The sequence below is a fragment of the Lytechinus pictus genome, chromosome 2 (assembly GCF_037042905.1).
Source record: "Lytechinus pictus isolate F3 Inbred chromosome 2, Lp3.0, whole genome shotgun sequence".
NCBI lineage: Eukaryota > Metazoa > Echinodermata > Echinoidea > Temnopleuroida > Toxopneustidae > Lytechinus > Lytechinus pictus.
This window is the reverse complement of record NC_087246.1, coordinates 19,911,058-19,925,396: the sequence shown is the minus strand read 5'-3', so window position 1 is coordinate 19,925,396 and position 14,339 is coordinate 19,911,058. Positions and strand designations below refer to the sequence as shown.

General features: G+C 36.0%; 1 protein-coding gene across 4 annotated transcripts in view; it reads right to left on the bottom strand.

Moving 5' to 3' along the window:
* Window positions 1–5,876: 5,876 nt before the first annotated feature.
* LOC129254609 (mediator of RNA polymerase II transcription subunit 13-like) overlaps window positions 5,877–14,339 on the bottom strand; it is a 44,856-nt gene continuing 36,393 nt past the window's right edge. For all 4 annotated transcript variants that reach the window (XM_054893113.2, XM_054893115.2, XM_054893114.2 and 1 more), the window contains exons 22-29: window positions 13,786–14,012; window positions 13,113–13,255; window positions 12,796–12,957; window positions 12,022–12,176; window positions 11,337–11,543; window positions 9,839–10,012; window positions 8,980–9,083; window positions 5,877–8,124 (exon numbers count right to left, since the gene is read on the bottom strand). In XM_054893113.2, the coding sequence (XP_054749088.2) occupies window positions 7,992–8,124; window positions 8,980–9,083; window positions 9,839–10,012; window positions 11,337–11,543; window positions 12,022–12,176; window positions 12,796–12,957; window positions 13,113–13,255; window positions 13,786–14,012 (1,305 nt within the window). In that variant the 3' untranslated portion in view covers window positions 5,877–7,991. The remainder of the gene's footprint in view (window positions 8,125–8,979; window positions 9,084–9,838; window positions 10,013–11,336; window positions 11,544–12,021; window positions 12,177–12,795; window positions 12,958–13,112; window positions 13,256–13,785; window positions 14,013–14,339) is intronic.

Genomic DNA, 14,339 nt, shown 5'->3' with positions numbered 1-14,339 from the left:
ATGAAGCAATTCGGTGTTCCTTGGCAATACTGATTTGATATGTGTATCGTTATTTCCAATGAGATGCTCAAAGCATTCCCTCGGGATCTGTTTATACTTAAAGAGTGATCCCTTCATTCAGCCTTTATTCCTATTTCATGTGATATTTTTATCATGTGCTTGATTTGTGGAAAGATTAATACTGACAATGTCTTCAGTTGCAATAAAGCAACATTGTATTTAGCATTTCAAATCACTTTTAACAAATGTCCACATCAAATGGCAATTATTTCCTAATGTTTTTAGTAAAGAATAACTTTGTATTCTACAACTGTTTGACCATTGCAACTCTTCTTTCCTTTGCTTTGACATCTCGATTATGACTATTTTATTTATTTCTTCTTTTGTGAACAATGTACATAAGATGTATTTTATGTGTATTTCTATCCACTGGTGTATTTATAAAATATAGCGAAATGATATACAAAAGAGATTGTATTGTTTGAATTTTACTTTTTATGCAAAGTAATACAAGTAGGTTCTTAAACACAGGCCTTGCATATCGATGCCATCAAATTTACAGGTGATGTAAATTGTGGTATCATCATGCACATTATCATCACAATCATTGTCATCATGTAGATTATTTTCTCCATCATCACCGTCATCATCCTCATCATCACCACCATCATCACCACCATCATCTTCACATCATTTCAATCATCAGCAGCATCAGCTTCATCATCACCACCACCATCATCTTTACATCATTTTAATCATCTTCCTCATGCACATTTTCACCCATCATCATCGTCTCCATCATGATTTCCATCAACTTCCACATCATTATCGCGATCTTCATCATAGTAACCCTCCTCATCATTCTTTCAGCAAGTTTCTCTTATAAACATTAACAAAATATAAAAGACAACCAATACATCTTGTATGTTTGTATGGCTAGACGAATAACTTACTTTATTCTACAAATCACGTGGAAAAGTATATATATATAAATCATCTGTCTTCTATATCCCATTGTGAAAGAGCATTTAGATTTCTTCTTCATTTCTTTAATTTCTTACTTTTTGACAGATTCACAAAAATGAAAATTAAAAATACAGGGGACCAACGTAAGGGAGCTAATCTCTTCCTTTGCTCCTTGACTGGAGATAATTCACGACACACAAGGAGGATGTCTCCCCTTTGCAAAACATTTTCCGTTTTCGATGAACCAAAGTTATTTTACTGGATGTCAGTTATGATAAAAAGGACAATAGCTACATCAAATATACATCAATAATTTTTATCTTGATAGATTTATTTCAAGAGCAAAATGAAAATTTTTTTAATGGTAGTTCGTCATAATAGGTGATAATAAAAAGTCCTCCTTTTTAGTAATCGTAGATTTTTATCCAATAATAATACACATATGACACAGACACAAAATAATGATTCAGTATTTACAGTTTGTATATTCATAATTTACAATACTCGTAGTATAATATTAATACAGAAAGGTGCAGTTTTCAATGAATTTATCATACAAAATTCACATTAAATACAATTTGGCTTTTTTTTCACTGTTTAAAAAAATCCAAAGCAATTATAGCTCCTCACATCATCAGTTTAAAAAATGCCAAAATGAAAGCAAAATATATTATTCATAAATTTTTCTCCTCTCTACAATAATGTGCTGTTTTTCTTTCGTAGACTTCATTCATAGTGTACAATATAATACAATCACATTATCTTTATAATTATGTTTTCTCTTCATTAATTTATGTGTCAAAAATAGTGCATTTTCTGAGTTAGATATGTCGCCTTCTTCGAGATGCTTAGAAGGAGTAATACAAATGACCATACCCCTACTCTCCCTCCTTCCTCATTTACAGTAAAATACAGGGGAGTATTTCACGATAACACATAGTTGGTGGTTTTCATTGACCATTGTTAACAAAGCTACCAAATTTGGTACACCTGATTGGCTTGGAACAAATTCATCATTGAAAATCACTGACCAGGTGTTTCATGAAACTCTCCCCTGATTACTTCATACATCCCACGTAAAATCAGTGATTCTAAAATGGACATAAATAAACAACACAATTACACAACCTTTTGTCTACACAGAAGGAATACATATTGTGAGATATTTGCCTCCGCTAAGTTTTCCTCTCATAGATAATTTCTCTCTCTTCAAATGTGATATATCCCTGATTGTTAAGAAGTCACAAGAACAAAAAAAATATAAGAACACCAACCACATAAGATAATATTATAACCCTCATGTGCAAATTCAACAGTCAAGTTTTCTCTTTGCATGTAAAGTGCACTTAATATTTACATCAATCATGTATACACAGTTGATATGTTTAGTATGACTATTTGACAAAAGTCTAGACTTCTGAATCTCCCACTGGAGCACCATTTAGCCACCATAAATGAAGAAAATTTGCACTTTGAGGCGAGTATGAACCATGATTCCACACTACTGATGAATTGGGATAGGATGAGGGCAGGGAACGCACTCCCTCTCTGTACTACACAATCATTACACTTGAAACCAAATACTGTGCATCATCCATGGCATATAGACCCTTTGTTCGAACCAACTCCTTTCACATAAATATAAAGAATCTCTTAGGTTATGGCTAAGTTACAGCTTGAAGAGATTGGTAACATGAATCAAAGCAGTGACATATCTCAAGAAAGGTCTTCTTGTTCTAATCCTTCCTTTTTTAAAGTAATAAACATGAAAAGAAAACACAAATTTGGAAAATGAACAACAGGATAATTCGAGAAGTGGTTAAGAACAGTTATGTGCTACGCCCTGGTCTATTTAATAAGGAGGGGGGGGGGCTACAGCTGACTTGTAATCCATGAAGACACAAAAGTCTTATCAATACAAAGTAGCTGTAAAGAGTTATCATGATTCTCAGGTTGCCACAAGGAATTTATTGTAGTTATGACACAGGACCCAGAGCTCTGCACTACAAATCTTGTTCTGTTTTACAACTGATTACATTATAATGTGCACTCAATTGCACATATTCGTATGATCGATTTCAAAGTTTTGTGTTATGGGACCATGTGGACAGAAAACAGGCTTAGGCCAAATACAAAATGCAAGTAACTCATGATTGAGGCAGAAGGCCTGAAGAAATAAGCCAGATAGCCAGGCTGAAATTATGGCATAACAACCAATAGCCCGCCATGACTTGTTTTTACGCACTATCTGGCAATCCTACACACAATCCAAGAACTTACTTTTAACAAGAGAGAAACCAAGCTTTAAATCATACATGTGCCAGAATTATACCCTTATCAAAATAAGCACCTACTTTGTGCATGTAAAATACAAATGTCTTCACATGATTGTGTATACAGACCACATGATACCGTAATATCCATACAACAAAATAGTATCTATCATGAATGTTTATCTTTGATCGCCAAACAGCAGCTCCAAGAAAGAACTTAATTTCAGAATTAAAAAATGATACTTCTCATGCTTTCATAAATAAGTTACAGCTCACTCATTTGAATAATATGGTGGAAGCAGTATTTTCAATTTGCAGAAATATTTCAATTGTCTACAGACCCTTAGATTAAATTGATTATAGCTTTTGGAATACTTTAAAAGGGGATGATAGACTAAGTGACTTTCCTACTATAAATAGTCAATAGATTGAATCCATGAAAAAAAAGTATATTAACTACTGGGAAGGGATTCAGGGAGAAACTTGTCAGAAATATTGAATCACAAATGTGCTATGGGCCAATCAGATGCAAGGATTTTGGTAGCTTATAACAGTGGCCATTGGCAAAGAACTTAGCCATTGATTGCACAGTTTATCAGTTTAATGGACTGCACATGATGATAAATGTAACCCATCATAAAAACAAATTCTACGATCAATCACTATTTCCTGTGTTGCCCCTAGTGCCTGCTTTGTTTATAATTTCAGAGTCATGATCTAGGTCCACTTTCACAACGCCCATGATCAATAGAAATCTGCAAGCAACTTCTAACAGCTACCGAAATCCTGGAATTCAATTGGTCAAGAACTAATTTGCCATTGATTTTTGCACATGTTACATATGACAAGTGTTTTTTTGAAGCAGGGACTGGGTTGATTTCTAAAGTTTGATAAGAGTGCATTTTGAGCTTGATAAAACTTTTCTTTTATCCATAGCTAAAAATTTTAAAGCAAAGATTAACATGCTTTTAAGTTGAGAAATTTATTGAATAAATAATGGTAAGGAATGCACATTTCCTCTCTCTACAAATTGTTCATGCTCCTCTAAACATTGACTCTTACTGTAAGATTGACATCACTATAATAGCCAATAAAACGTAATATCACAATTATCATAACAAATATAATGAATACTGTAAAATTAACTGAAAATAAATAAGTTATCAATAAAGACAGGAAGGGAGAGGAGTAAATGGGCCTAAATTTATGAAGAACCCCCTCCCCCTCTAATTTGTTATCCTTGTTTTTAAATATGACATATTTAATTAATTTTCCCTATCTTTTTCATAGTGTAATTCCTCCATAGGGCTCATTTCATGCCCCTAAATTTTTAATCAACAAATGTAATGATGCATGTGGAGAAAACTATCATTCAGTTCACTTTTTATAGCTGTTTATAACTGTTTTTCGTTTCACATCATACAGACGGTTTTATAAACCAGAATTCCTTACTCATTCCTTTTATCAAATAACTTACATTGAATTGATTAAGTAGAGAAATTTCATCCATGAATGAATAAGCTTTGCTTGAGTTGTAATTATTTAAAATTATAGCAAAATATTACAAAGGAAACCAGAAGAAATGTGTCTTGTCAGGGGCATGTTGCATAAAACTTTTTACCTGAGAAAACTCTGGTAAAAACTGAAAACTAAGGTTAGTCTGATTTCTGCCATTGACTTTAACACAGGGTACAAACTCCGGTAAAAACAACCTGAGTTTTCTCAGGTAAAACGTTTTATGCAATGGGCCCCAGGAGTGGTAAATTTCCCCAAGCAACTTCAACAATTTTTACTTGTCTTTACAAGACACAAGATTCAGCATTACCTCTTCAAAAGAGTAGAGTTGATTAAGTATAGAAAAGAAATACCATTCAGAATGACATTGGATGAAGATTACTTCATAGGTGTGACATTGGAAGGTTATTGAATAGTAGTAATTTCTTATAAAATATTTATCTACCACCAAATAGAAATAAGAGCTAAGGTATATCAGGAACATATTGTTGTTTACAGAAATAAACGGGTTGAAAATCTCATATTTCCATGATACTTCAGCAATGTTATACTACTGATTAATAACATGTTCCATGTCTTTTTCACATCATAAAAAGTGCTGGAAGTGTGCAAGAATTTTGATTGCTTTTTAAGAACTTGGGATATTCTTACACATACTGTTTACAGTTTAAGAAGAAATATTTGATCATTCAAGGGAAAAAAGATAAAATTTCTCGCTTTTCCTAAACTGCTAATCATTAACAGGGATATTATTGAAGGGTGAGCAAATACACATGACATCAACTTTTGAAAGTACAGCAGTGGAGCACAACCTTCCTCATACGCCATCACGTATCTGGACGGTGTTCACAAAAGATTTAAAAGCGACTTAAGTCATGCATTACCACAGGTATTGAACATGTTATCTCATTGTTCAAGATGCAGTTGAGCGCATCCTCTGGGAGTTATCTGCCCAAAGAGCTGTTATGATCTATACTGCCTGCAACTTGCAAAGAAGTGCAATTTTAGATAAGACTGAAATCTTTGTGGAACAGGCCCTTGACTCCACTACTGACTGGCCACATCTTCTAATTCTTCATATAATCTATTCGATACCCTCAGTTTTCACTTTTATTTCATTTTCTACTCGTCTTCTATGAAAAGAAAGACATGTTTGATTAATTCATTTATCGAGAAGCCCGGGAGACAGACAAGCAGATAAGTGACTGTTTTTATAAGCTTCTAAAATATACACATTACTGTTCGCCTTTGTAATATGAGCAGGACATCAGCGTCTTTCAACCGCATCCTTAAAATGCTACAAAAGAAAAAAACAGAGATAAAGCTAATCTTTGTAGTATTAAGTGCTAGTGTAGACTGATAGCCAATCTAAACATATAAGCCCGTAATCTGAAGTCAGCTTAACTGAAGCTATGGCCAAAGCCGATAATGTTAACAGCTTTGTTGACACTACGTTTATGTTTATGGTGCTCTTTCCTAATGCAATAATGGTTCATACAATTATTTCAGTTATCATTTATGAATGATGTCAGTGCTAAATGTTCTAGTAAATTGGACCTATACTGTTAGAAATTCGTGTGATATTCAACCTTAAAAATGTTTAACCTGACTTTCAGTTTAACTTGGGTTCAAAATACAAACCATAATCTCCTCTCTGATGCAGAATAATACATGTGCCAGGGCTCCCATAATACAAAGCTTGATTGTAGGACTGCATTTCATGACAGATTACATTAAGGATTCTCTCAACTCAATTATAAAAATCAATTGTACTATCAGTTGCTAAGCTTTGTGTTACAAATGCCCTTTCATGAATATCTGGGCCCCATCTTACAAAGAGTTACGATTGATCCAATCAATCGTAACTCTATGGAAATTCATCTGTGTCATAATTTGTTCTACAGGAAATTTGCACAATGTCCTATGTAAACAAAGAGAAGCACAGAGAATTTTCAAGAAAAATATGAATGCATGAATATACATCATAGTTAGTAAATATTTTGAACAAACATGCATTGTAGACGTTGACGCTGCTGGCCGTCCATAGTTGTGATTGATCGAATCAATCGCAACTCTTTGTAAGATGGGGTCCTGAGTCATGCAACACAGATGTTAGAAATAAATTGTACAATTGATTTGTACAATTGATTGTACATACTTATTGGTGTGACCAATCCCCAATCATACATAGCCCTACGATCAATTGCTAAGCTAGGTGCTACGAGATCATGTTCTAAAAATTGAATATGAATTGATGCAGCAGGAATGCAGGAGCATTGAATCACAGAGATATATGAAAACATAAAGGACAACACAATATCACTTCAGAGAAACAAACCATCAATGGCTTGTGTAAGAAAACCATCAGGAATACTTGATCATCCAGAACATCATTGAAAAGGGCAAGATGAAGAGCTTGAAATGGCACAGGGAATAAACTGCATACAGCGTAGGTTGTTGAGCTGAATGTCTTCCACTCCTATACTTGTTCTTGTCGACTTGGCCAAGCTGTAGATTGCTTGTAGTATCTCCAGGGTGCAGTTGTAGCAATAACCTTTGATCACTAAGTCTTTGTAAGATGTTGCCTCAAGAGGGCATGGGGATGAGAGTTGGTCATAAAGCAAGAGCCACAAGGTTTCACCCCTGAAAAATGTCTGTACAAACCAAAGGTTGCTCATTGCATCTTCCATGGCACTGACTGGTTCGCATATGGATGCAACTTGTCCAGGAGATTGTTGAGGGAGTGTTCAGCATGCACTTCTTGTTGTCCGGTTCCAAGATGCCCCGATGGCTGATCCAATCTTTATGGCAACTTCAGAAGGTGCTGTGCTCGTCTTTGATCGCCTAGTCTTTTTAAGAAATAGCCTCAGAAGATGAGGTTTAAAAAGTTGCATTTCCCCACAAAGAATCTCAAGACTTCAATTCCAACTTGTCTCTACAGATGCAGCATGTTCAGGTCAGTGAGTGTCCCAAGCATGCGCTTCTTGTTGATGGGTCCATTGATACCTTGATGGCTGTTGATGGCAACAATGAAAACTTGTCAAGGACAAGGACTTGTACTCTCGTCACGTCCATTCGCAATATGCAAGTTAGAACCATGTCAACCATTCAGATGATCCTTGGTTTGCGATTTCCCAAGGTTACACAGAAATTTACCATTCCATCCACAGTCGGCACCATGATGGCCCAAAAAGTGATCAGTAAATTGAGGAAGAAGGGTTGGAGGGCCAGGAGGGATCATTGAAGAGAAGCAATGGTGTTGTAGAGTTGCACAAGAACCACCATGTGGACTGGCAGGCAAGACCGTCTATCGCCACTTGCAGGGTCCACTGTTAGCCAGGATAGACTATTATAAGTCTCTAGCACATACCTGAAGAGAAATGAAATAAATGAAATAAAAATACCCTCATTATACATGGAAAATCTTTCAGATAATGAAATTGATTCATTTATAAGAAAAAACTTTGTAGAAACATGAGAATCAGGCGAAATAGACAGATAGGGGTATTAACTTTAACTTACAGCATCAACAAAGTTTTAAAGCTATTTTGCTTACAACACAATTAAAATTCATACAAAGAAAGGTTTGGAGCCTAAGCTATCTTAAATGAAAACTTAAAGTTGAAAATTAATCCTGGAAGGGCACTCGATTACTCAATTAAATGCCACCTATTGTATTATTTGGAAAAGCATTAACATTTTACAAAATTTCATATAATCAGGTGGAAAAAAAAGAGAGAAAGAAGGACAAATAACAATGGAATGTGATAAATGATATCATTATGTTCTTAGAGCAGTTTCGTCAGGATTCTTATCTTCTCTCTTGGAGCCTCTATTTGCCTCCTCTGACTTTTTTAAAGTGCAATTGAGCAAACTCTAATTGATTTAGAATTAACTTTTAAAAAACAATTTGCATTTTCCCCTAATTGTAACACTCACAATTAATATCGAGTAAGCCCCGATTGAAAGGATTTGGTGCAAATCGGCGACATTTATTATCGAGTAAGCCCCGATTGAAAGGATTTGGTGCAAATCGGCGACATTTATTAATTCCTTCAACAAACTGCTCCTGCCTTAATTGCTCTAAAGAGATAGGGTCATGGTGAGGGTTGTTTGTTACTGTGATTAGGATTAGGATCAGGTTTATGTTTTGAGGTACCATAAAGGAGCGATTGTCACCAGAACGAATATAAGAGAATAGTGCAAATCGTGGATGGATACTGACCTGAGAACTTCTGGCGTCTTGTCCGAGTCAAGGGGATGTGAGTGTTTGGTTTGTAAGATGTCATCGGTCGGTTGCTCTGAAGGGTTGTGGACGTGTAGGGCAGCCTGAAAGAAACAAAAACATTTCAAAACCTCATCAATATTTTCTTTATACCCCAAATATCTTCTTCTGAATTGGAGGTTGATTGCAACATACTTCAATGTAACTTTTCCCCCCATTCCATTCTAGTACATTCTGGCAGATTTAACCAGCTCAAATACTTGACATTCTCTACTCATTTGAATCTGGACCTCCCTCCATAGTCGAACTCCCTCTACTTTTCCTTAAACGTCTTTCATAAGGCTAACCCAAACCAATATAATTTGATGTGGAACCAGTATTGTTTATTGGTTTTCATTTGTTTGCAAGATATTTCCAACATTCCTCTCCAGGGTCATACTACAAAGCATAGTGCTTGACCATAGGGTTAATTTTTGCTCTTGATTCATCATTACATGCAATAAAATGTACAATCAACCACTAAACTGCATTCTTGACCATCTCATTTCATAAAGCCTAAACATATCAATTATATCGAAAAAGTAATTTGAATGAAAGTGATGACTTGAATCTTGGCATGCCTTACAAATACATTTGAGGGATAAGAAAGAGAGTGGGCGGCCAAAGAAGACTTGGAAGAGAGTCAAGTGGAAGAGGAAAGTAGGAGGGTAGGGTTGAGGGTGGATGCACTGTATAGGGCAATATGGAAGGAGGGGGTAAAGGAATTGCTGCGAGTGTGCAGTGAATCCTGCCACCCCATTGACAGGAACAAAAACTAGATTTAAAACCGTGGATTGATGATGATGATGAGTTAAGTTACCTTGAGGAAGACAGGACAGCTGTTTTCAGCCTCTGGGCAGGCAGACCAGAACCATTTTGGCAGGGGACCGGTCTTGGCAGTGGAGACAAAGTATCCCAGGGCTAGGGGTTGTTGCAAGATGCCACGGAGGACTTCTTCAGGCTCAGCCGGTATCCCTGACTCCGTGTTGGGTTGCTATCGAACAAAATCATAAATATGAATTTTATTATGCTGAGACATGTTTTTTTATATAGCTTGTAGCATTTATTTTAGTTTGCTATGGTGATATTCCTGCCTAGATGTTGGGTTGACATTCAACAAAATGTAGAATATAAAATTATTCATGATTTCGGGTTGCCATAAAAGAAAAGGTAGTCTAAGATTATTTACGATTTTTTTTTGGGGGGGGTAACTTGTAATATTTATTGGAGATTGTTATGGTTCTAGACAAGTGGATTCTGTTTTAACCCTTATTAAACTGGGGGGGGGGGGGGGTCAATCGACAAATTTTTTCACTACGCCGCCGCGCCAATTTTTTTTACCGCACCGCTCGCTGACTTTTTACTTTCAAGTCTTGCGCATCTTTTGAGACCAAATTTGCGATGCCCGGGAACGTGATTCCAAAATTACGCAACATTTTGCAAGTGCATGTCAGACCCGAAATTGCTCAAAAACATGATTCCGTGTACAAAGTCAATGCAAATTGGGTTTTTCAACCAAAAATCATAAATGTATGATTATTTTCACTTTTGTTGGTTTTAATGGATTTATTTTATGCTATTTATGATCGCAAAAGGGTCCCTGACAAAGTTAATCGGAAAAATCAATAAAAAACAAAGGTTTGAAAAAACAAAGAAATAACTAAGAATTTAAAAAACAATAAAATACATAAGAAATTAATCATATTTTTGCAATTTTTTTGTAGATATTTGTTAGAAATGTAATAATTGATACTCCCACCAAAAATTAGCATTCTTCTAGCTATATAAATTGAGTTAAAGGCAAAAACATACACAAAAAAACAAATTTAGGGCAAATTTCATACGCTTATTTGCATAATTAATTAATAAACAAATATAAACAATTAATATTTTGACAAATTTTCTATACAGTCTTGTAGTTTACATCCAGCTCTCGCGTGTGCAAATTTTCGCGGCGATCGCGTAATCAGCAGCCGAGATCTGAGGGGGGGGGGGTCAAATTGACCCCCCCCCCCCCCAGTATATACTGGTCCGAAATAGCCCCGTTAAGATAGGGTTAAACAAGATAATAAATCAAAGTCAAGTCAATGTCACTACATTCCCACACATCCAACAGATTTCTTGACTCATGCTTTCATGATCAAAGAAAACTTTTCTGCCCTACTTTGACGAAAGGAAGCAAAAAAAGGTGCATTAATAAAATCAATCATGAAAATGAATTGTACAATCAGTAACTAAACTTTGTAACCCAGGATCAGAACTTCATATTTGCTCACATGAACAGATCAAAATCAACAAACATACAAATCATTCCTTACCTGTCTTGTGGTCGGGTTTCCGGGACCTGTAGCAGCTGGCGCTGGTCCGTCGGTGGGAATAACTTCCTGGTCCAGGTCTAGCTGGATGTTAGTAGGATCATCCGGCATCATGGTGGATGGATTCATGAAGATATTGAGTAGCATTTCCTCGTCAAAAATGTTGTCTTCGTCGTCAAGTCGTATATCTGAATTGAAAGTCAAGTCAGCCTGTATGGAATAAGGTAAAGTGCATAATAATTATTAGCACTTTAATAATATAAATTGATATATCTCCCTCACAATATTATAACAAAATGAAAGTGCTGCTGAATATCAGACAACTACCTCAAATTGTCATAAATCAGTGAAGGAAAGATGAAATACCCAAACATTATTGAACCAGTTTTTCAACAGGGAAAGGGAGGGATTCACGTAATATGATTTTATAGCATGTAAAGTCATCCGGCTCATATATTACAAAGTAATGACTCAGAAAAATAAAAAAAATTGACCCAAGACAACATTTTATTTTGAATGACATGCTATTGCCGGATAAGGTGTTAGTTCCGTTGGTGAAGACGTTGTACATAATTCCCACAGTCACACCAACGAACCCGATCCCAGAATGATCAAACTTGTAAATTGGATTAAATTCAATGGTGTGACTCTGACATATTACCAAATCACTGTGTAAAGGGATTCTTACCTGATCTTGCGGCATGTTAGTCGCAGCAGCTTGTTTAGTAGCACTGGTAGGGAAGACCATGATATGAGTACAGCTGGCGTCGTCTGGAGTGTGCAGCTGACAGCTGGGCTGGTCTCTCTGGCTGTTCTTACTGCACTTGTCTGCTGCTACCATATCTGAGGGAAGGGGGAGGGATAGGGTCATCACAATCATTTGCCATCAACATGGGATGCCAAGGCCCCATAAATTACATATCCGAAATATCACACACACAGAATATCTGAGATTAGTTTGGGAGCAAATCAAACTCTGATAGGGTAGCTACAACTTTCAGCAATGTCTTGCTTACATGAAATTGTAACCAATTGTCTCATATTGTATTGTACACTAAGAGGATCATCAAATTGATATCAAATATCAAGGTTCCTCCTCCTTCACACTTACATAATCTGGGATGATAATCAAGACTTTAATTCCACTATACCAGAAATATTCCAGTTTAGAAGTTAAATCTGTACCTGGGCCCCGTTACACAAAGATTTGTGATTTATTTGTGATTATTGGGGTAATTATATGCTGTAAAGCGCTTTGAGCCATTCTGGGAAAAGCGCTATATAAAAATTGGCTATTATTATTATTAATTGCAAACTTTAAATGATTCTGATTGGTTAATAGCAGGCATGTCGAGCAATGTCCAATCACCTTGATTGGCTGATGGCAATTCGCGATTAATTAAAATCTTTTGAGATAGAATACCCCCAATTCATAATAGACAAAATGGAAAAATAAACATACCTGCCATGATGTGAAGACCAGGTTCCGGTTCCGTCGAGACAAGGCATGCACTGAGAATACAAGGAAAGTCACATGTCCCTGGCACGCTACACATGGAACACTGCTCTCTCAGTTTCCGACTGTAGTTGGCAAGGTTCTTGCGACTTAGTAACATGCTCCAGTCTAGTGTGATGATCAGCAATGGGATTTGAAAGAAGAGTGAGATAAAATGAATAAATACAATGAATAAAATATGCTATGCGTACAAATTTTCAAAAGTTGTAATAAAGAAGTTTTTCTGGCAGTAACCGCAGACACTAATCGAAATCTGTACTGACCTTTGAGTTCACCCTGTCCTAGCCTGCCCAGTCTACCGATGACTAGTCTCCAAGGAATAGAAGCCTTAGACATCACACCCATCAAGAAATCCCATAAACAGTAGAGGGCGATGTTACGGATGGATACCTTGTTCCGCCTCTTACTGCAGAAAGAAATATAGTTCAGTATTGTAGTGAAAACATTTATAGTTGAGCTCCAGGCCCTGAAACATAAAGCTTAGCAATTGATCACAAGACTATTATTTATCATTGACTGAATTGGCAAGTTTGTGCCGTCACTCGTATGGTAAATCGTTAGAATGTGTGTAGAGGGATCCAGTAAGTGAGAGAAAGGGAAGGTTAATTGAAATTCAACAAGAATTTGTGGACACTGTACGGTTTGGAAATCAATGCAAAAAAAGTCATTGAATTGTACAAATAATTTGCCTGAACAATTCAATTTCTTGTCATATATCACCAATGTAAGGGCATACAAAGAACAATTTGATGCAAAGGATAGTTTAGCTTTCATATCCTTATAGTAATAATATTCAGTTCTGAGAAAGAAATAATTCAATATAAATGGTCTTTAGTCATGCGGAAAGGTGTATTTCCATTGAGATCATATTGTTTTATAAAGTATAATTCAGTTTTACAAAAAGAATTAACTTTTATAGAAGGATAGAATATTGACCTGTTTTGGACATCTACGTTGATGATCTGTGTCTCCATGAGTTCTCCCTTGGAGTCTGTACAAGAGACAAGAAGCCATCTCTGATCATGAGAGAGACAGTAGCTGCAGAAGAGTTCACCACAAGCCTGCCGAAGACCACCAAAGGACTCTCCGAGCTCCGTCTGCTTGTCCTTAATAGGGGCTAAGATGAACGGTGGAGCATACAGTCTGTCCTCATTATGCTCAACCTGAGAAAATACAAAGATGGTAGATAGTTTCAGACAAGAACATCTAATACAGAAAATACCAGTTTAACATAAATCTGCTTTGGTGAAAAATTTACTAAAAAGCTATTGATTCTGGTCTAGAAAGACTTCCTCCAAACCAGCAATAACTCTATGTGGAGAGTTATTGGCATTTTCAAATATAACTTGAATAATAAATCCTATATTCCCAAATCAGGTGTATTATCCATAGACCATGACACCACCATTATTATCTTGTCTTGCTGATACTAAACTGCCTCCAGAGGATAGTGGAGTACATGTCACTAAATAGATCCTACTTCATATAAT